The 24,187-nt window shown below is 44.9% G+C and overlaps 2 protein-coding genes across 2 annotated transcripts; one reads left to right on the top strand and one right to left on the bottom strand.

The window, feature by feature from the left end:
• Positions 1 to 7,136: 7,136 nt before the first annotated feature.
• On the bottom strand, positions 7,137 to 9,285 carry foxj1a (forkhead box J1a; the record flags this gene model as incomplete). Its single annotated transcript, XM_079233398.1, has 2 exons — positions 7,137 to 7,994; positions 8,734 to 9,285. The coding sequence occupies 2 exons, from the start codon at positions 9,283 to 9,285 to the stop codon at positions 7,137 to 7,139; spliced, it is 1,410 nt and encodes a 469-aa protein (XP_079089524.1).
• Positions 9,286 to 14,981: 5,696 nt separating this feature from the next.
• Positions 14,982 to 20,924, top strand: ubald2 (UBA-like domain containing 2; the record flags this gene model as incomplete). The annotated part of the gene is made up of 3 exons (XM_079233025.1): positions 14,982 to 15,101; positions 19,350 to 19,406; positions 20,550 to 20,924. The coding sequence occupies 3 exons, from the start codon at positions 14,982 to 14,984 to the stop codon at positions 20,922 to 20,924; spliced, it is 552 nt and encodes a 183-aa protein (XP_079089151.1).
• Between the last annotated feature and the right edge of the window lie 3,263 nt (positions 20,925 to 24,187).

Genomic DNA, 24,187 nt, shown 5'->3' with positions numbered 1-24,187 from the left:
GAAACCCGGAGAACGACGGGAACACGCCGGTTACCCCAGACAGGAAGATCATGGATAAATGGATAAATTGCCACAACAAGTACACAGCAGAAAGAGTGTTTATTTCCATGGTGGACGGCGGAAATGATAACTGTTTCAACAGAGTTAAGCCCCGCCCCCTCTCCGGCGCGTCCAGCTCAAATGACGCGTCTATGTAGACTGTAATGCAACCAGTTTAGTTTGTCAGGCGCAACATTTATGACAGTGTTGGTCATTTTTTCCCATTTTGCAATAAAAATGATTGAAGTGAGATGAACAGACTGAAAACTTTATCTAATTAAATCAAATACGTTAACAAAGTTTTCCTTTGGGGACAAGTTGAAAAAAAGGTATTCGCAATATATTGCAATACTCGCAGTATCGTGATAATATCGCAGTATCGCGACTTATGTATCGTGATTATATCGTACTGTGACTTATGTATCGTGATAATATCGTACTGTGACTTATGTATCGTGATTATATCGTACCGTGACTTAAGTATCGTGATAATATCGTACTGTGACTTATGTATCGTGATAATATCGTACTGTGACTTATGTATCGTGATTATATCGTACTGTGACTTATGTATCGTGATAATATCGTACTGTGACTTATGTATCGTGATAATATCGTACTGTGACTTATGTATCGTGATTATATCGTACCGTGACTTAAGTATTGTGATTATATCGTACTGTGACTTATGTATCGTGATAATATCGTACTGTGACTTATGTATCGTGATTATATCGTACTGTGACTTATGTATCGTGATAATATCGTACTGTGACTTATGTATCGTGATAATATCGTACTGTGACTTATGTATCGTGATTATATCGTACCGTGACTTAAGTATCGTGATTATATCGTACTGTGACTTAGGTAACGTGATAATATCATATTGTGACTTATGTATTGTGATAATATCGTACCGTGACTTAAGTATCGTGATAATATCATATTGTGACTTAAGTATCGTGATAATATCATATTGTGACTTAAGTATCGTGATAATATCATATTGTGACTTAAGTATCGTGATAATATCGTGCCGGGACTTAAGTATCGTGATAATATCATATTGTGACTTAAGTATCGTGATAATATCATATTGTGACTTAAGTATTGTGATAATATCGTATCGTGATAAAATCGTATCGTGATAATATCATATTGTGACTTAAGTATCGTGATAATATCATATTGTGACTTAAGTATCGTGATAATATCGTATTGTGACTTATGTATCGTGATAATGTTGTATTGTGACTTAAGTATCGTGATAATATCATATTGTGATTTAAGTATTGTGATAATATCATAGCATGACTTAAGTATCGTGATTATATCGTATTGTGACTTAAGTATCGTGACTATATCGTATTATGACTTATGTATCGTGATAATGTTGTATTGTGACTTAAGTATTGTGATAATATCGTATCGTGATAAAATCGTATCGTGATAATATCGTATCGTGGGACCTCTGGTGATTCCCACCCGTAGTGAACTCCCACAGCTCTTCTGGAGGTTTCCCAGGTTTACTGGTCCCTCCAGAACTGGCTTTGTCACGCCGGTCTTCTCCCCCCCTGTAATGAATAAAGAGGCCCCCCCCCCACGGGCCCCGGCTTTGTCTCCGTGTTGTTACAGAGCCTGTGATGGATGTCGGATTACCTCTCGCCTGTGTGTCCTCACAAAGAGGCATCAGCCTGCGCTGCAACAGAGGCAAACACGCAAACACACACTCCCCAAACACACACCCCCAAACACACACACCCAGCGTCACCCTGAAGGCCCTGAAGGACCTGAAGGCCCCGCATACAAATCCTCTTCCTGACCCCGACACCGAACACACCGGCGCCCGCACGGCTCTGACAGGACGCCATGTTGAAAGCACACACACACACACACACACACACACACACACACACACACACACACACACACACGCAGGAATATCTTCAATAAAAACATCAGTTCCCAGAATGCAACCCCTGGAAACAACAACAAGAGAATGTTTAGATCAAGCGCTCCTCCTTGTCTCCTCCTTGTCTCCTCCTCCTTATCTCCTCCTCCTCGTCTCCTCCTCCTCTGAAGCGTCTCCTCCTCTTCGTCTCCTCCTCTTCGTCTCCTCCTTCTCGTCTCCTCGTCTCCTCCTGTGACGTGAGATGAGGGTCCTCATTGTTGAAAGGATGAAGGTCTTCATGAAACAATAACGCTTGTCTTCTTCATTTACCTAACAGATCTTCATCATTTAATGAATTATAAATGTATTTTTAACCACACTCTGGTTCCGTGTGGTGTGTAAAGTGATAAATAAAAAATTAAGTAAGTAAATAAGTAAATAAATAAGTAAATAAGTAAATAAGTAAGGAAGTAAGTAAATAAATACTTGTGAAGTTATTTCAAAGACAAAGAGTCGTTTTAAAGCTTCACTTTGAGGTAAAGTGAACTTTCACAAAACCCTCCGTTGTAATAAATCTGGGGCTCCACCATCAACACCAGAGCCTCGAGAGAGAGAGACCAGTAAGACCCCCCCACCCCAGTAAGAGCCCTCCTACATGACAATGGTACCAGCAGTTACCCAGGAAACAGGCTTTTCATTAGCTGTGTGATAAAAAAGACGTATTCCCGTCTCTTCTCCGGACACTTTTTCACATCTTGTTTTTTCTTTTTTGGGGGGGCTGTGGAGGAGCTCAAGGGCTCCCACAGCTCCCACAGCTCCCACAGCTCCCACAGCTCCCAGTAGATCCGTCACCAACCTTTCGTTTTCTGACACTTCCTCCAGAGGAAAAGCAGCGTGGGGCACCAGAACCAGACCGACCTCCTGAACCTGGACTGATCTGTCTGAACCCCCCATATACCATGCAGGCCTCACCAGATAAACCAGATTAACTGAACAAATAACTCCTTTTCTTTTCTCAGTAAGAGTCATTGAATTGAATTACAAACATTAAAACTTCTATTTTTCCGACTCCCGTCTGCTGAGGAAGACCATGAGACGTGATCAAAAGCTCCAGAACAGCAACTCAACGTCCAGCGGCTGTTTGTCTTAGTGCAAAAAAGTCAAAGAGGGAAAACGACATGAGCAATGTTTGATTGTGTTCTCTGTGCTCTTGAGAATAAATAATTTACACCAAAAAAATAAGTCAATCTCACTTTTGAAGTAGTGAATAAGTGAGTAAGTGAATAAGTCTTTCAGAGGAAGAGAGCAGGAAGCCGGTCTGACTGTCTGGTCTCAGCATCTCGCCTCATGGAAGAGATGGAGTTCTACCATCTAAGGTCACGTGATCAACAACAGCTGGAAAGTAGATCTGGTGGTTTTAAGAGTTGTCACGTGATGGTCAAAAGTAGAGCTTATAAGTCCATTTTACATGTTTATAACACGATTTAACTATAAATATTAACATAAACCAGAAATATGACTTGAGAGGAATCGAAAGTGACTCGAAAGAGCTCCCCAAGTTATGAAAATATGCATTTTCATATCCCTAGCTTGATGCTACACATGATTAGCGCACCTTTCTGGAAAGCTTGCGACCTACAGAATCCACCAATTGCGCCAAGCCCCTTGTGAGACAAAACCTCAGCAAGATATCAACTACATTCCAGCCAAAAAACTGAAATATGACTTATGGATGAAACTTGCTTTCTTTGTATGTTTTGGTGCATCTGCTTGAGCACAGCCCCTCTGTTGTGGAACCAGAGGCGTTCAAGGTCTAGGAAGAAAGTTAGAGCACTTTTGGCTCTCAGTGGACATAAACCTACGGTACACGAAATCTTCTTTTTTATAGTTGAAAAAAATACGTTTTTCTTTTCTTTCCTGTGTTCTATCATCAACCAATAAACCAGTAACACATATACTGCTATATGAACCTCTTAACTGGTCTCACAAGTGTTTTCTGTATATTATACCTTTTGAAATGATTCAAATAGCCCTTGTGGTTGAGGAGATATCCTGTATTTAGTATGGGGATGCAAAACCATTCCGAATTTTTGAAAAAAAGGCTGGACGAGTTAGAGAAGAAACGACCGGAAGTGGATCCCTCGGCCTCCTGCTTCCTCCCTGCAGCTCGACCCGCCTGGAGTGGCGTGCTCATGCAGCTCGTGCTCGTGCAGCTCGTGCGCCTTCGGGTCGGAACGAGCCTCCGGGTTAGCGTTTCACCTGCAGCTCCTCTTACCTGCAGCCGTCAGCCGGCCCGAGGATAATACCGGCATCGGGTTACCGGGCCTCTCATGTGACCGCACGCCACTTTAACATGAGGAGCCCGGCTGTCAGCTGCAGAGCCAAGTCCGGCAGGTGATGCGGTCCAGGGGGGCTGCAGGGACCAGAGGGCTGCAGGGACCAGGAGGGGGGGAGTCGGGGTTCGGCTCTCCTTTCCAGGAAAAGAGCTCCCGGTCTGGGCATGAAGATGCAGCATCCTGCTGCTCCAGCAGGGTGTCGGGTGTCCATCATACGAGGTGCAGCGTTACAGCCATCATGACATCATCAGTGGACTCGCTGATGGAGAGTCTGTTCACGAGGGAGGGAGGGGAAGGGGACGCTTCCTAAACTCTATATTTGCATTTGACTGTTGCAGCTATTCATGTGGCTCGAGCCGCCTCGCTAATCTGCGTCGGGGTCAGAGAGAGACGAGGTGGTCTACAGCGGCCAGACAGGGTGATATATGGGGGGTGGACCCCACACGGACCCCGTGAAGGACCACAGATCCAAGGAGGGGAACAAGAGTCTGGCTGAGCACAAAGAACTGAAAGAGACCCCCCTGCCACCATTACACCCACTGCCTACATCCCAGCACACTGAGGGGGGGTTCCTCCTCTGGAGAACATCAGGGTCCACAGGGTGGATGTCTTCACTCCGCAGGTGTTTGGTCATAAAGTATTGGACACGTTAACATTGTGGTTCATCCTGAGGGGAGCATGAATGGTGAAGCACATTTCATCACAATTCCTCCGATAGTTGTTGTTGACACATTCCAATAAACAAAACATTTTCTCAGTCTCAGTAAGACGATTGTAGTGGGGTTCATCATCTGGGGATCATGAAGGTCTCTACAAATATATGGAGGAGGTGGAGATACATTTCATTGAATACATTCAAGTTTGACCTCACAGTGGCTCTAAAGCAAATGTCAGAGGACCACGGCAGTCATTGCAGTTTATCCTCTGGGGAACATGAATATCTGAAGCAAATGCAATTCATTCAATACTTTTAAGATATTGACACAAATGTCACCTGAAGGTGGCGCTACAAGGAGAGGTCTGAAGATCTCCAAAAGTCAGTCGGGTTCATGATCGAGGGAACATGAATGTAATATAATGGTAATCCATCCAGTAAAGGTTTAAATGAAAACACTAAAATGTCCTGAAATATCTAATAAGTAGAGATATTAACTTAATAAACTAGAAGTTTGTCCTCATGGTGGCGCTAGAGCAAATGTCAGAGGATCACTAAAGTCTTGAGGATCCTCTGGGGATCATGAATGTTTGTGCAAAATGTGATGGTAATCCATCCCATATTTCTTAGTGTGGTGCAAAGCCTGACCCTAAAAGAAATAAGTAGAATATACATCATGAAGGCAAGCGAGATGCAGTACAACTTCATTTTTTTTTATTGACAAAGAAAAGTGTAAAATAAACCAAAGACAGGAGAGGAGAACACGAAGCTCTGACTCACAAACCAGCGGCCTGCATGAATATAACGAACCTTCACACGTTGTGGAGGAAACAGGAAGTGAAGGAGAGACGAGGTCAGTTCCTCAGCGACACACATCAGATCTTTTGTTCACAATAACAAGAAAGACATTTAGTCTCTGTAATAAAAAACGAGTCCCAGGTGTTGTTCTTGGCACATAGAAGGTCGGCTACTCATTGACGAGGCCTTTTTAAAAAGAGCTTCATAAGTTCTTCAAAGTTCGTTGTTGGAGAATTTCGCCTCGAGCTGTTTTTTTTTTTAACTTCTTCTCTTAAAAAAAGTAAATACTTCCATTCTGATGTGGAATCAACGCTCAGTTCCACTTCCTCCTGCAAACCAGCATCTTATCCTGCAAAGCAATTATTAATCTAGTTCAACTGCTGCTAATTATTTTGAAAAAATGCAAACAGAGAATAGTTAGTACCAAAAGAAAAGAAGAAAAAATATACACGAAAACAACAACAACTAAAACAGTAAATCACAACGACACCAAACATTTGGCAAATATGTTCACCGGCGAAGCGTTGTCCACATATTACAAACAACTAGCGACGTATCCGCCAATCATCTGCTCCCATGGCTCCGCCCCCGATGGCCCCGATGGCCCCGCCTCTCATTCGGGCCGACCAACAATACTGACGCACACTTTTTATGATGTAAACAGAGTCCGTGATGCGTTCAAGGCCCGCTCACACGCGTTGAGAAAACGTTCACTCATGGAACCGTGGCGCTCATGCAGCTGTTTGTTGAAGCAAGAAGGACAAACCTCCTCACCAGGGAACCAGGAGCAAAGTTCTTGACGACCAAAGTCACTTTTCAAAGCTCAGGGGAAGTTTTACACCTATAGAAACCGGTATGAATTGATATTATCAAATAAAACGAGAGGCGGGATTTACTACTTTAGCACTGACTTCCTGTTTTGACAGGATGTAGATGAAGGGCTAGCTAGCTTGCGTTAACTTTGAACTTGTATGCTCGCTACCAAACACGTGAGTGTCATTAATGTTTGTTTGCCACAAAGATAATTTTCTGCAATAATCCCGAAAATCCAATGGAAGAATCCCATTTGCTGTTTGTGGAGGGAACCAGCGATGCTAACTTCCTGTTGGACGTCAAACATACTTCAAACATACGTCAAACACACGTCAAACACATGTGACCGCTGCAGCTCTGTCGGACCCCGCTGAGCTTCTACGACCAAATATTTCATGAAGACAGATTACTTGTCCGTCTCTGGTGGCCCTGATTGTGAATAGGACTTTGTTCGTCTCAAGTTCTTTCCTGGTTTCATAGTTTTGCTCCATAAAACTCCAAAAAATACATCTCCAAAAAGACGACAAGGGTTTTTTGAGAGTAAAAAAACATAACCAAGTCTGTTATTCCTCAGAGAGTCTCCGTGTGGAAGAGGACCACCTCAGAGGAGGGAGTCGATCCGGGTACTCGGGTCTCCGCCCAACGAGTCCCCGAGGTCGAACAGCTGGTCCAGGTTGACGGAGGAGCTGCACAGGAAGTCACTACGGCCCTGATCCTCCTCGGGCCAGGGGCTCTCCAGGAAGGCGGTGGCCAGGAAGGTCTCCTCGTCAAAGTCCGACCCGTCGGTATTCCTTTGGGTCTCCACCAACACGTGGATGTCCGCTGACCCCATGTGGGGGTCTATGGGAGAGATGTGGGTCCCCCGCACCGTCAGGTCCTCCTCCTTCATGATGGGGCTCAGGGGGTCTCCTCCCTCCAGACTCAGCTCCCCGTTGAGGGCCGAGTCCAGCAGGGCGTCCCAGTCAAAGTCCCCCTTCAGGGGGCCGATCTCCTTCTGTTCGTCCGAGGGGAGCAGCGGGGAGCTGGACCGACGGGGGGCTTTGGCGCCACCGGTTCTGGAGCCCAGCTTCCTCTTGTGCCCGAGTCTTCCTCGAACCACGGGCCAGGACCCCAGCATGGTCCCCTCGGCCAGATGAGGATCCCAGTTCTGGTCGGCGCCGGTCGCCTCTTCGAACTCCCGGAGGAGCCGCTGGGACTCGGGGTTGATGTCCAGGCCGCTCTGACCCCCCGTCGGGCTGCAGGGGCTTCTGGACCGGGGCTGGAGGTTCAGCCGGAGCCGGCTCTGCAGCGCTGGGTTGATCTGGACCGGCGGCATCCGCCTCTTCTTGTAGGCGCCGCTCAGGAGCCGCTCGGCGTACTGAGGGTCGATCTTCCAGAAGCCGCCTTTCCCCGGCTCGTCCTTCTGCCGCGGAACCTTGATGAAGCACTTGTTGAGCGACAGGTTGTGTCGGATGGAGTTCTGAGAAGAGACACACAGCCAACCGTCGTTAGCTTAGCTTAGCATTACGACTGGGTAACAGCTAGCCGGGTAGTCTGGAGATCGTGAAATACTTCGTCATGTTGAATAAAAGATAAGTCATTTAGGATCTTATTACTTTTTGTTTGTGTAGATACGGATGCTGGAGGAAGGAGCTCGACCCCCTGTTTCCAGTCGTATGCTAAGCTAAGCTAACCAGCTGCAGACATGAGAGTGATGTTGACCCCCCCTCCCCCCCACCCGTTGAAGTTGAAGCAGAGCGCTGACCCGATGACCTTTGTTAAATATTATCTGCCCCATGTGCTGCTTTACAATAATAGAGTACAGCTCATCAATCATTCACCCGGATAAATTAAACTTTTTCAGGAAAATTCCTGAAGAATCTGCTGCTGCACGTCCTCCAGCATTTATATATATATATATATATATATATATATATATATATATATATATATATATATATATATATATGTATACATATACAAATGTATTGTTTGGTGTTCTGTGTTGCTGAGCTGCAGTTATTGTTAATCAGCTATAAGTCTCTAATATTTTATTCTATGTTTCGTGGTCCAGCTATGATTTGACCTGAAAGAAAGTCAAACAATGGAAAGTGTGCTGGAAACAATAAACTGTGTATGTGTGTGTGTGTGTGTGTGTGTGTGTGTGTGTGTGTGTGTGTGTGTGTGTGTGTGTGTGTGTGTGTGTGTGTGTGTCCTACCTGCCAGGTCGGGTCCGCGTGTCGGTAGTAGCAGTAGTTGTCGGTGATCCACAGGTAGATGCTGGACAGCGTGATCTTGCTCTCGGCGCGCGCCTGCATCGCCATGCAGATGAGCGTCGCGTACGAGTACGGCGGCTTGACGCGCGCGTTGGTCTTGTAGTCCACCTCGTCGGGGCAGTGCCCGTGCGCCACGATGCCCGGGAGGCCCTGCATGCGGCTGTAGGCCGCCGCCGTGGGCTTCCCCGGGGTCAGGGGCCCGCCGAAGGAGGCCGGGTCCCCGGCCAGCGGGGAGGCCGGCGCGTCGGAGCCCGGAGACCGCTGCTGCGCGCGCGGCGGCCCGTTGGTCCCGAGGATGGAGAACTCCTGCAGCCACTGCAGGCTGGTGAGGCTGTCGTCCAGGTTCACGGAACTCACGGAACTCACGGAGCTCACGGAGCTCACGGAGCCGCCGCCGCCGTCCCGCTGCTCCGCCTCTGCGGCCGCGGTCACCACCTCCTCCTCCAGCCCCACGGAGCCCTCGGGCCACGGGTCGGTGCCGCTCAGCGACAGCATGGCTCTCCTGCCCGCTGCTCCCGCCTGAGCACCGGAGACAAACGGGCACTTCAGCGTGTGCGTGAGAGGACAATGATGGGCCCCATTTAAACACAGAGCTGCGTGTGCGCGTGAGGTTTCGCCAGAGGTGTCTGTCACCTGGAGGTCTGGAACCAGCGCGCTGCGCACGGCCCTAACGGCGTAGCTTTACATGTAATACATATAATACATACAATATAAGAAATATAATACACTGTTAACAGCATAATAAACTTTTAAAAACACGACTTTAAACTGTGTTTATATTCAGATGTGTGCGTCATTCTGAGGAGATTCTCACTTTCAGGACGTTTCACATTCTTCACATTTCAACATTCTTTACTTTAATAATGAAGCTGATTATTTATTAATATTACATATTATAGCAGTAGACAGTGTGATTTATATTATTAGAGCAGTGGAATGTATCGTGTTTCTTTAATGAGCCTTTAGAGGCCTTGTAAATAGAATAAAGTTTGAAACTCACCTTTCTGACGTAAAGCGGTGACTTTTCTTCTTTTAATCCTCACGAGCAGCTGATCGATCAGACGATCAGCGTATTGATCAGTGTATCGATCAGTGTATCGATCAGTGTGTGAACGAGCAGCAGAGAGGAGTGAGGAAGAGGAGGATGAGCGGCGGTTTAGTACCTGCAGCGGGAGGTTTGTCCGGTTACCGTGGACACGCCCCCCTCAAACAGCTTCCCGGGCCCCCATTGGCCCGCAGGTTTCCATGGAGACTCATTTTTAATCACGCTCAAGTCAACTGAGGCTGCTGCCAGGCGGGGTCTCAAGCTGAGGCCCGCACCCAACAGGGGCCTTTGACTTGGGTGATTACTTTACATATATATATATATATACATATATGTATGTATACATATATGTATGTATGTACATATATATATATTAATTACTACTTTACTGCATGAAGCCGTGTACTGCAGTACTTCAGCTTCATGCAGGATTTAAAAACTTGTTGGCGCGAGAATTTGTACTTATGATGTGTGTGTGTGTGTGTGTGTGTGTGTGTGTGTGTGTGTGTGTGTGTGTGTGTGTGTGTGTGTGTGTGTGTAGATGTGTGTACCTGTGTATAACAGTGTGTGTTAATAGATGTGTGTAACCGTGCGTGTGTGAATAGATGTGTGTATGCGTGTGTAACTGTGTGTGTATGTTAATAGATGTGTGTATCTGTGCGTGCGGGTGTGTGTTAATAGATGTGTGTAACTGTGCGTGCGGGTGTGTGTTAATAGATGTGTGTAACTGTGTGTATAGGAATGTACTCTATGAGGACAGAGGGCCAAACAAAAGGATGTGGCCCCTGATTGTGGTGTTACTGACACTCCTCAAAGACAACTGTTCACCAATAAACACACACACACATACACACACTAACACTCTCTCTCTCTCTCACACACACACACACACACTCACACATATATACAGATACACACATACTAGCACTGTCTCTCTCACACACACATACTCACACATATACACACACACTCTCACACACACGCGCACACACACACACACACTAACACACACACATACATACACAGACTAACACACACACACACACATACACACACACACACAAACACAGACTAACACACACATGAGTAGAGTTCACAGTAATGCCCAGGATGCTAGCTAGCGAGCGACTACACGAGTAGAGTTCCCAGTGATGCCCAGGATGCTAGCTAGCGAGCGACTACACGAGTAGAGTTCCCAGTGATGCCCAGGATGCTAGCTAGCGAGCGACTACACGAGTAGAGTTCCCAGTGATGCCAGGATGCTAGCTAGCGAGCGACTACACGAGTAGAGTTCCCAGTGATGCCAGGATGCTAGCTAGCGATCAACTACATGAGTAGAGTTCCCAGTGATGCCAGGATGCTAGCTAGCAAGCGACTACACGAGTAGAGTTCCCAGTGATGCCAGGATGCTAGCTAGCAAGCGACTACACGAGTAGAGTTCCCTGTGATGCCCAGGATGCTAGCTAGCGAGCAACTACATGACTCTAATGCCGTGTTCACACCAAAACAGTTGCGAAATATTCGCGCGTCCAGATTACATGTTAAGTCAATGCACAGCTGCGTTAAAGCGAATTTTTCGCCGAGCGTCGCGATAGAAGCGAAACGGCGTCGCAACGCCGCTTTTTCGCTGTTTCGCTGGCGTTCAAATATTTCAACTCCAGCGAATAATTCGCATGACGCGGAGTTGCGAAAGCCAATCAGCGTTGAGAAGCTCCGCTCGTCACCGCCGTCCGGTCGTCTATGTTGCATCAGCAAAATGGAGGACCAACTTATAGTTGCCGTCTGCAGTCACCCGGTGCTTTACAACACAAACTCATACGAGTTTCGTAATAGAATTAAAAAGGACACCGCATGGAGAGCCGTCAGCAAAGAAGGAGATTTTCGCGGCGAAAAGGGACTGAAGCCCCGCCCCCTTTCCCCAGCGATGGTTGCGAAAAACTAAAAAACACCAGCGGCGCGATAGAAGCGAAAAAGCGTTGCGAATTTTCGCAACTGTTTTGGTGTGAACACGGCATCAGATGACTAATTTCATGATGGAAGCAGAAATGGAAGCACCCGCCACTTCCACAACAAACAACGGTGGTGACGAAGACAACACCCGTGGACATATACAAGAAATGTTTTCTTATGTTGGAGTGGAAGATTCTTTGTACCGGATGAAGTGCCTATTATGCTTACCCAAAGCTACTGAAATATTGGCATTCAAAAACTCCCCATCCAACCGCAGGAAACACATTGTGGTAAATTAAGATTAATCCCATGAACTGCAATGTTAATGTTTAGTTATCATAATGATCATAAACCTGTTAAGATATCTAGCAGTGTTTCCCACAGGATTGGAGAATACATTTGGGTTTGTTGATTTGAGTGGTCTTAGCTATAATCATTGCAGCACCAGTTGGCTAACGTTAACTAACTTAATGTTAAGCTAACTTAGCGTTAAGTTAGCTATCTTAACGTTAGCTAGCCACCACACCATAGGATTAACAGGAGCCACGAGAGCGCAGCTTTACGATTTGAACCCCGTCAGAGATGCATGTATGTGTAGCAAGTGTGGCTAGCTAAAGTTGTTATGCTAACAAAATGTCTTTCTCTCACTGTTTCAGAGAAAGATCCTGTATGGATCACAGCCAACCCAACTCCTGGTCCTTGGTCATGGCGGCCACAGCACTTAATTAAAAAGAATAAACTTCATCATTCTCAAAGTTCTGACTTTTGCTTTTTTATTAACAGCATTTACTTGTACTTTTACTTTCAATACATTAATTAAAGTACATTTAAAATCAGAAAATTACTTTTGATACTTAAGTACAGTAAATATCAGATACTTTAAGACTTTTACTCAAGTAGTATTCTAATAGGTGACTTTCGCTTTTACTAGAGTCATTTTCTAGTAAGGTATCTTTACTTTTACTCATTTACTGAAACTGAGAATACTTGTGTACTTTTGACTGCATGGAACATGAATACCACAGTACTACTGTACTTCACTTGAGAAAATACTCATGTGAAGTACAGTCTTCCAATTTGTACTGATGCATTTCGTTACATGTTGACACTTAAGTAACGAGACAGAAACACAGACTGGACGCATGTAGAGTGAAACCAGTGGAACCAGTGGAACCAGTCAGCGGGTGTCTGTTGTGTTCTGATCACAACACTCGTCTCATTACTCAAACCCAGAAGACAGACAAACAGACAGAAGAATTAGATCATATTTTGCTAGGTGACATTTTAGAAGGAACACAATATTTATGCAAACAAACGTTTCATTTAAATAATGATAATTCTTTAAATGCTGCTTGTGTTCAGTGTAATGCTCGCTGCTGGCCAGCAGAGGGCGCTAGACACCTCGTTCTGATTCACATTGCTGGTTATGAAGATGTTATTATACAGATTGTATCAGTTACCAAATGTTTACAAAGAAATCCATTAATGGAGACATTCCTGATTATATGAACATACTTCTACTTAAGTAACACTGTGAAGGCAGGACTGTTACTGTAACAAAGTAATTTTACAATGTGGTATTAGTACCACTAATACACTAATACAGGGGTAGAAACAAGAAACTATTTTGCTGTATGAATGAATGGTACAAAGAGACAGTTAGGACTGAGAGAGACAGTATATCAGTATATATACAGATATACTGTATACATATATACATATATACATATATACTGTATACATATATACATATATAATGTATACATATATACAGACAGTATGAGAGGATTTTAACCATGAAGAAGTTCACGGGTTAAATACTTGAACAGTCTCAGGAGGTTTGTGTTGTCATAGCAACAGCAGCTCCATCCATAATAAATGGAGGTAAATTATTCAGGAGAACCCTTCTGGTCCGGTCCTCCAGGAGAACCCTTCTGGTCCGGTCCTCCAGGAGAACCCTTCTGGTCCCGTCCTCCAGGAGAACCCTTTTGGTCCCGTCCTCCAGGAGAACCCTTCTGGTCCCGTCCTCCTGGAGAACCCTTCTGGTCCGGTCCTCCTGGAGAACCCTTCTGGTCCGGTCCTCCAGTAGAACCCTTCTGGTCCGGTCCTCCAGGAGAACCCTTTTGGTCCCGTCCTCCTGGACCACGTGTCCCCCCAGGAGGCAGATCACCGGTTCTCCAGGAGAACCAGCAGAACCGAAAATATATTTTCTATAAGAAAAGACAATTTAATTTTCGTACATTTTGCAAAACAAATGCATAATATATCATTTTAGTGGACATAGTTATGTTATTGACATACTTTATATATTCAAATAACATGACAACAAGATATATTAGAAATAATATGTTAAATATGTTTGTTGCATATAAGCACATATATATATATATATATATATATATATATATATATATATATATATATATATATATATATGTATATATATATATATACATATATATATATAGTTATTTATATATAAACTTTAAAAAAACGATATGAATTCATGTAAACAGTGTACACCAGAATAATAAATAATGTTGAAGTAATAATACTTCGTATTGCTTGAGTATTCAATTTAAGATGACATTACCATGATATAGTATAATATAGTGTACAAATACATATATAATAATAATACAATATAACATAAAAGCATCATTAACATATAATATGAAATGTAATATCATATTGAATAGTTAAGTATAATATTTATGAATAATACTCTTATATAATAGCTCTTATAGAAGAAATAATATAGTTTGTGTGTGTTTAGTTTATATACCTGCCAAACGAAGCAGCCAATCAGCTCTGTGGATTCACCAAATATCCACTCAAACACGTGACGTCGGTGAAACGGACGTGGATAAATGCGCGTGGACAACCAAAGCGGGGCGGGTACGTTGTTACTGACCGAGAATCCGCTCGACTCCGCCCGTCAGCAGTGTCTGCGAGCAGGTAAAACCATCGCACCCAGTGAGTTTGAACGCTCCGGCCAATCAGCGCTCTCTGTCGCTGCCTCCGCCGGCCAATCAGAAGCGCGCTGCTCTTTGTTGTTGGTGACGACATGAAAATATTGTTATTGCTGCTCGACGGCTGCGGAGACGGTTCAGGCGGCACCGGGGCTTTAACGGGCTTTAACGGGCGTTAACGGGCTCAGAGCGGCGACCACGGGGCTCAGTATCCCTCCGCGCAGATGTCGGTGAACATGGACGAGCTGCGGCACCAGGTCATGATCAACCAGTTCGTCCTGACCGCGGGGTGCGCGGCGGACCAGGCGCAGCAGCTCCTGCAAGCGGCCCACTGGCAGTTCGAGGTGAGACCCGGACCCGGCGGTCGGAGCCGGCCTCTGGGTCGCTCTTCTGTCCGCCCGTGTAAACCGGCTGCTCGTGACGGGGATCTGTACTCTCGCGGTCCTCCACGCGCTCCGGGCTAGCAGCACTAAGCTAGCAGCCAGAGGACGTGTTTACATGCCGGACCACCGCGTCATCGCGGCCTCTGAGAGGCACGATGTCGGCTGGTCTGGTTGTTCTGCCCCTCCTGGTGCTGGGGCCCCCAGGGGCCCAGGGCCTCCTCACGGACTCACTAGAGTATGGAAGACCACTTCCGGTGTTGGGGCCGTTATTTACATATATTATGTTATTGTTTTGACGTACTAAGTTGTTATTTTCGGGTACTAAGTCGTTATTATTAGATACTAAGTTACAATCATGAAATACTAAGTAGTTATTGTGAGGTATTAAGTCACTAAATTAAATACTAAGTCACTATTGTTAGAAGTCGTTATTATGAAATACCAAGTTATTTTGAGGTACTAAGTCATTATTATGAAATACTAAGTCACTATTATGAAATACTAAGTAGTTATTTTAAGGTATTAAGTCGTTATTATGAAATACTAGGTCACTATTAGGAAATACTAAGTTACTATTGTTAGATACTAAGTCGTTATTATGAAATACTAAGTCACTACTATGAAATACTAAGTAGTTATTATTAGATACTAAGTCACTATTGTATCTTTATAATAACTTATCACTGTACTGGTAAAATGGTCTTCCATAGAGCATCAGCTCTTATTCAAACACTGGTCGCTTAATATCGGTTATTGTTTAGGAAACGTATCCAGCTCAATATCGTCCGAGTACGACCTTCAGCTCTCAGCAGGGTTTTCTCCCCAAGGTCAAATGTTTCTCTGGGTCAATATGTTGAAATCTGCTGGTGTTCTACTCTCACTATGAACCTTTTATACTTAAAACTTAAAACATTTCATACTTAAAACCTTTTATACCTTTTAAACCTTATATTCTCCGGTCTAAACAGCTTTCTTGATTTTAGACGTTCAAAACCTGAAACATTCAAGTATCTTCTCCAACAGGAACCAAAAATAATCAACCAATAAGAACCAATAAGAACCAATAGAAACATCCGAACAAGCCCCTAGTTTTACGGTGTATTGGTCTCTGGAAAGGAATGGTTCCATCCCGTCCAGAGGTGTCAAGTACAAATACTTCGTTACTTTACTTAAGTAGAAATTTTGGGTATCTGTACTTTACTGGAGTATTTATTTTTCAGACGACTTTTTACTTCTACTCCTTACATTTTCACGCAAATATCTGTACTTTCTACTCCCTACATTGTAAAAATAGCCGCGTTACTATTTCATTTTGGTTTGTTTTCACTCCGGCTTGTCATTGTTCAAAAACACACACACAAAAAACCTCTCCGCCTCGTTGCCCACAGATACGTGCGCGCACACACAGGTGAGCGCTGAGCACACACACACACACACACACACACACCAGCGGACAGACAGCGTCGAAAAATATGTCGCGTGAAAAGTAGACCGCTATATCTGCGTTTTCAACGCTCCCAGGGTGAAGATGCAACAGCAGCTCTCCTGTGAGGAGCAACGGAGTTCTCCTCACACCGGAGCAGCTCTAAGCTCAATATTGAGCATGAATTGAGAGAGGCCGTATCAAATATACAACCCCGTTTATAACACATGTGTAGAGGAAAGCAGGTCACTGCAGTCACTAATACTGATAATACTGATATGTGATGGCTCACATATCTGCACTCATTCTGTTTTGTTTGGCAAAAAAATTAAAAGCTTATTGTTTTCCACAATGAGCTATTTATTAGTAACTAAATATGAGTAATTTTTTGCACAGATAGAACTTACACAAAACATTGTCTGATGGGGCAATCTGATTTACTTGAAAGTGATTGCAATTTTCTTTATTCTGTTATTCATAAAAGCACAGATGAGTCACACAATTATGTTATTTACAGAAAAAGTTTGCGAACCACAGCTTTAAGTGTTTGTGTCGGAGTCGCCGCCGCCTATTTTGCACTATTACATGTCTTCCGCTCCATGAAACGCATGTTAATGCTCAGTACACATATGGTACTTTAATGTATTTGCATTGTAATAAAATGTGATCATTTTAAATGGGCATATATGCAGCTGAAACGGGTAGCCTAGTGCATCCCACATTTTTCAACATAACATTTTAAAACATTATAGTCATTATGGCCTTTATAAAAATGATTGTTTTGGGGGAGGTGGGGTAGTGCACTATAGGCCCCTGAGACGCGGCTTAAGAGTTTGTCCTTAATGGAAAAAAAAACATTCCCCTTACATTACTTTTACTTTTATACTCTTAAGTAGTTTTTAAACCAGTACTTTTACACTCTTACCCAAGTAAAAAGCTTGAGTTGATACTTCAACTTTTACAAAAGTATTTTTAAACCCTAGTATCTATACTTCTACTTGAGTAATGAATGTGAATACTTTTGACACCTCTGATCCCGTCCCACCTGGTCACATGTTCCCGTCCCACCTGGTCACATGTTCCCGTCCCACCTGCTCACATGTTCTCGTCCCACCTGGTCACATGTTCCCGTCCCACCTGCTCACATGTTCCCGTCCCACCTGCTCACATGTTCTCGTCCCACCTGGTCACATGTTCTCGTCCCACCTGGTCACATGTTCCCGTCCCACCTGGTCACATGTTCCCGTCCCACCTGGTCACATGTTCCCGTCCCACCTGGTCACATGTTCCCGTCCCACCTGGTCACATGTTCCCGTCCCACCTGGTCACATGTTCTCGTCCCACCTGGTCACATGTTCCCGTCCCACCTGGTCACATGTTCCCGTCCCACCTGGTCACATGTTCCCGTCCCTTCCTCCTCGGCGATGAAACGTCAGGTCTTTGTTGGTTCAGATCCTTTCTGCCGGAGCGGATCAAAACAATCCGTCATCACGTCCATCTGTTCTTTGTGGGATGGAACTCTGCGTGTCGCTGGTTGAGGTCACAAGAGGAAGCGGTCCGGTATTGATCCGGTATTGATCCGGTATTTACTGATCAAGAACAAACTGCTTCCATCTCTTTAAACGCTTCAGGTTTTGGACCGTTAGTCAGACAAAACAATGACATTTTAGTTCATAGATAGAAGGGATCAATCAATAAAGGGATTGTCAGATTTTAAAGCTCAACTGTCAGATATTCACATTTAAGAAGCTGGAAACAAAGAATTTAGACTTTTATTTTCTCACAAAACTACTTGAATGAATTAGTTTATTAACTATTAAACCCGTCGGGATGATCGCAGCAGCTCCTCAGGTTCATGCCAGCTGACCTCTGGCTGAAATATCACCGGCCTGTCGAACAGCTGACGGCACCCGAAGAATCCTCTGAGCCTCCGGATGGTTCCACTCCTCCTCGGCAGGGGGGGAGGAGGAAGAGGAGGAGGAAGAGGAGGCTCAGGTTCTGAAGATTTAAAGAGGCTTTGCTGCAGAAAGCGTCTAACTCTGAACAGTCGATAAATCAACAGGAAGTAGAATTTCCTGGTCAGAAGAACATGCGATGAGGTCATGTGACCTGGAGGCCGGTGGGCGGAGCCAGCAGGTGATAAAAAGAACCACCTGATGTTTACAAACTAACTACTTCACGGAGGTTTAACTTCCTGCTGGGAGCAGAACGACTCGGTGGGTCTGCGTCTCCCCGGGGGAATCAAACCCCCGGTGGAGAGACACGGCGGGGTTACAGCAGCGGGTCCTGAGATCTGACCCCAGAGCAGCGCAGCTCTTTGAGATGTGGGTCACGTTGGAGGAACATTCCTGCAGCGCTGCTGCTGTTGTCAAACAAGCAGGGGGAGGAAGAGGAGGAAGAGGAGGAAGAGGAAGAGGGGGAGGAAACCACATTCACTGAAGTGTTGGAGAGAAGAGGCCTCTCTCGCTTCAGCAGCTTCACCTTCATTCAAATCCTTTCACTTTATTGAATATAGATTTCAATCATTTAATCAATTTATTGTGGACTTTACCAGAGAAATACATTTATCTTTATTAATGATCATTTAAGTAAACATTAAGGCAATGTTTATATGAAACTAAATATCTTTAAAACAATTCGTCAACTCCGAGAAAAGAAAACTGATTCATAAATTGTGAGTTTGAGTCCTGATGGTCTGGGATGAGTTCAGGTCTCCCTCTCTGGGTCTGGGAAGAAGGAATACAGGTCATAGTTATAACTTAAATAACTTTAATATCTCTCTGCAGACGGCGCTCAGCTCCTTCTTCCAGGAGGCCAACATCCCCGGCCACCACCACCAGATGGTGAGTCCCCGTCCTCAGCAGTTCAACCCGGTCCTGGTCTCACTCGGGTCTGGAGCTGAAAACATCCCATAAGAAGCTTTTCTGTTGTTGTGTGTGTGTGTGTGTGCGTGCATGCGCGTGTGTGTGGAGGTCTGAGAGGAGCATCAGACCCTCTTCCTCACACAGTAATATTCCTGCTGTATCCATTAGGAATACTGTGTACTGCAGTATAAATACTGTGTACTGCAGTATAACTACTGTGTATTGCAGTATAACTACTGTGTACTGCAGTATAACTACTGTGTACTGCAGTATAACTACTGTGTACTGCAGTATAAGTACTGTGTATTGCAGTATAACTACTGTGTACTGCAGTATAACTACTGTGTACTGCAGTATAACTAGTGTAGGAAGCGATGAGTCACGTTCATTATTAAAGTTTATTATAATTAATAACATCTGGTTGTGATCAGTCTGATTGATTTTAACTTCATCAAATGTAATACATCATGTTGATCTCGTCATCTCAGAAAAACACAAAGTACACAACATCAATATGACACAGTGTTGAAGGAAGTTGCAAATAAACTGAAATAGTAAAATTGCACTTTGGTTGTTTTGGGCAGAAAAATCTTAACGTGCGAGAGAGAGAGGTAATAATCTGTCATTTAAAAAACATTTCAAGGCGCACCTCAGGACATTGACCATTTGACGTTTTCCTTCCTTGGTCATCTGATTTTTCTTTGTATAAATTATGGATGGACTGCATAATATCCATCATAACCCTCGACTGCATTAGGTATCTGACTACTATTTTGTAACTGTTTGTTGCACGTTTCTGTATGTATTATTATATTTTGTCCTTTCTGTGGAAGATTAGCGGCCGCTAAGGCGTCAGCTAACGGGGATCCAGTAACTAAACTAAACGGGCAGGAGGACAGACGGGATGTTATGCAGCAGTCATTAGATCCACATGATGGTGACTCATCAGGTCTCAGTGTGTAAATATTACTCAACCATGTGTTTATGGATCAACAACAAACACATGCTGCGTATTTAAAGCTCCATCTTGAGAAATAAGTGTGTTTGTTTCAAAGATGTTTTGTTTAAAAAGAGGTAAAAAACCGACTTCCTGTTATTCTTCTTCTTGTGTTCGCTCCTCAGATGTGCACGCCCAGAAACACTCCCGCCACGCCGCCAAACTTCCCGGAGGCCATCACCATGTTCTCCAAGATGCGGGCGTCCGAGTGCGGCTCCGGCCCCGGCTCCGGCTCCTCCCAGGCGGCGTCCATGGCCTGCTCCCCCCCGGGCCCCTCGTCCACGTCGGGCTTCGGCTCCTTCTGGGCCTCCTCGCCGCCCGGCCACCAGCCGGCCTGGCTGCCCCCCTCGTCGCCCACGGGCCACCACATGCACCACTTCCACCACCACATGCCGCAGGCGCCCATGTGGCCCCCCGGGCCCTCGTGGCCCCCCGGGGCCTCTCAGACCCCCGGGGCCCAGCAGCCCCCCGTCGTGTCGGCGCTCCACGGCCAGAGATGAGGCGGCGCGGCGAGGAGCGGTTCCAGGAGCGGGGGGGTGGTGGTGGGTCTTGGGGGTTTTGGGGTTTTGGGGTCATGGGGGTTCACTTGAGAGAGGAAGTGAAAAAGACTGTTTTCCTCTCTTGTTTTTCTAAACTGAAGACTCAGCAAGAGACTCTTCCTCAGCGTCTTCATCACGGGTCATACAAGCTGAGGAAGAGCGGATGATGATGATGGTGATGATAATGAGGATGATGACGACACTGATCAACATGACTGAGTCTCTGGTCTTCATCATCAGTTCTAACAGACCCAGCAGAACAATCGTGTGATCGATGGTTCACAGACTCTTCTTCTCTCGACTGGAAGTCAGCGGCAACCAACAAGCAGAGGGTTGGAGGCCTCAGGAGGGGTGGAGGCCTCAGAAAGCCTCAGGAGGGGTGGAGGCCTCAGAAAGCCTCAGGAGGGGTGGAGGCCTCAGAAAGCCTCAGGAGGGGTGGAGGCCTCAGAAAGCCTCAGGAGGGGTGGAGGCCTCAGAAAGCCCCAGGAGGGGTCGAGGCCTCATGAGGGTTGGAGGCCTCAGAAAGCCTCAGGAGGGGTCGAGGCCTCATGAGGGTTCTCGTGTTGCCGTGACGTCTGAGGCACGAACACACGAGACATTTTAAACGACTCACCTGGATGAGAAAATATTCTCTCTGCTCATGAAGAGTTTTAGTGAGCGTCTCTTCCTCTGATCCAGTTCCTGATCCAAACAAAGATGGCTGCCGTCTGCGTTTAAACTGAGCCACCCGATAGAGAGGTGGAGTTATGACGTCACTTCCTGTTTCAGCCTCTGGTCCTCATAGAGGCGGAGTCATGATGTCACTTCCTGTTTCAGCCTCTGGTCCTCATAGAGGCGGAGTCATGATGTCACTTCCTGTTTCAGCCTCTGATTCTCATAGAGGTGGAGTCATGACATCACTTCCTGTTTCAGCCTCTGATTCATAGAGGCGGAGTCATTATGTCACTTCCTGTTTCAGCCTCTGATTCATAGAGGCGGAGTCATTATGTCACTTCCTGTTTCAGCCTCTGATTCTCATAGAGGCGGAGTCATGACATCACTTCCTGTTTCCGCCTCCGATCCTTGAGACTCTAGTTTATAATTCAGCTCCGATTGAAACAAAGTAAAACTACAACTTATTTTTGTGAGCATAAAGAAACTACACCTCCCATGAAACAGCACCAGCGCGGCCTGTGGGCTTCTGGGAAACGGTGTCCGTTTAGAAGAAAGAAATGATCCTTTATTGATCCCCCTGGGCAGCTGGAAACAGAAATATTGAATACATAACAATGTAGTATCGTTAGAAGGCTGCTGAGCTCATATTTTCTTGATTTGTGCACAGAATCAGATAAAGATGTTTACGTGATGAATGCAAACATTTTAACTAAATATTCCCCTTCAATCCGTATTTGTTGGCGTTTAACACTGAGGAAGTTATATTCACTAAAGAGTTTACTTTAATAAAAAATAAAGTAATTTAATCAGATTATATTTTTAGGGTGACAGACATTCAAAGCTTCACATAAAAACCTCGACCGAAGCTTTGAACGTGAGATAATAACATGTATTCTACCTGATTATATTGACGTTATTTTATATCTTTTACATAATATTTCTGGCGTCGTACAAAAAGGGCAGCAGACGGATTATGGTTTCATCCGGATGAGTCGACAGAACGAGGAGCTGTAAACACGTTCAACGGGTTCGCTGGAACGCAATAATTAGATTATGAAGAGGTTTTTGTTACCAATCATTTCAGAGTAGAAACTTTTTTTATTGTTCTGATGTCTATTAAAAACCTCGTGAAGAGATTTATTTCCTGTTTGTTGAAAACGAGGCCGTTTTGTACATAAAGCCAAAAGAAACGCACATTTAATCTGACTCAAGAACGTCTGTCTGTCCTCCTGTCTGTCTGTCCTCTTGTCCGTCTGTCTGTCTGTCCTCCTGTCTGTCTGTCCTCTTGTCCTTCTGTCTGTCTGTCCACCTGTCTGTCCTCCTGTCTGTCCTCCTGTCTGTCACACACAACCTCACCTCCCTCCGTCTGGACCAGACGGTTTGTTGTTATGATCTATAATCCATCACAGTGTCATGTTTCAATCTGACATCATGGAGACGAGTAGTGGTCATTTTATGTTTGATGAAGTACATTCACTAAAGTACCTCTCTTTAGGTACTTCCCTTGAGTATTAGTACTTGACATATTGTACTTTTTACTGCACAGCGTTTGTCTAACAGATAAACTTAGTGTCTCTTGAATTATGATTAATTCTAATTAAATGTCACGATATTTAAAGATAAGTGAGAATGATGTGAAACATAAACCACCCAACAACATAAATAGGATTCCTTGTACTTGAAGTACATTTATTTCTGTGGACGCAGACCTGATGTCACTGTGATGGATTACAGCTCCTGAAGGGAGGTCGCGGGTCGGGGTCAGAACCCGCTGCGGGTCGTTGTTACTTCCTGTTTCGGGCTGCAGGTCGTTGTTACTTCCTGTTTCAGGCTGCAGGTCGTTGTTACTTCCTGTTTCAGGCTGCAGGTCGTTGTTACTTCCTGTTTCAGGCTGCAGGTCGTTGTTACTTCCCGTCTTAGTCTACAGGTCGTTGTTACTTCCTGTTTCAGTCTACAGGTCGTTGTTACTTCCTGTCTTTTTCTGCAGGTCGTTGTGACTTCCTGTCTTTGTCTGCAGGTCGTTGTTACTTCCTGTCTTTTTCTGCAGGTCGTTGTGACTTCCTGTCTTTGTCTGCAGGTCGTTGTTACTTCCTGTCTTGGTCGGGTCAGACGTTCTAAAACCACAGCTTTGTGTTTTCTTACTAAGTTCTTTTCTAGAGAAGTACTTCATGTTCATTTCCTCTGTTGAGAAGTTGTATTTATACGTTTAATAAAAACACGGTATGATGTACTTCTGAGTCGTCTTTACTTGGTTGGTGCTGGAGGAGTTCGGCTCCTGGCCTGCGGGCCGGAGGAGGATGTGGGCGGAGCTGCTGTGTGGGCGGAGCTACTGATGTGGGCGGAGCCGCTGCTCCTCGTCAGGCTCGGCATCGGTCTCACAGCGTGAAGGAGGAAGTGTTGCGTTCAAGGACGGATTCATGAGCTTTAAAGAGCCATTACTGAGGTACAAGTACCAGCACTTTATGTACAAATACTCCTGTACAAGTAAAAGTCATGTAAAACAACAATACTATATTGTATACGATAGAATACTGCTGTACTTTTACTGTATGAAGCTGACAATACGGTGA

Source organism: Taurulus bubalis, assembly GCF_910589615.1.
Source record: "Taurulus bubalis genome assembly, chromosome: 17".
NCBI lineage: Eukaryota > Metazoa > Chordata > Actinopteri > Perciformes > Cottidae > Taurulus > Taurulus bubalis.
Note: the sequence above shows the minus strand (reverse complement) of the source record. Positions and strands in the feature narration are given on the sequence as shown.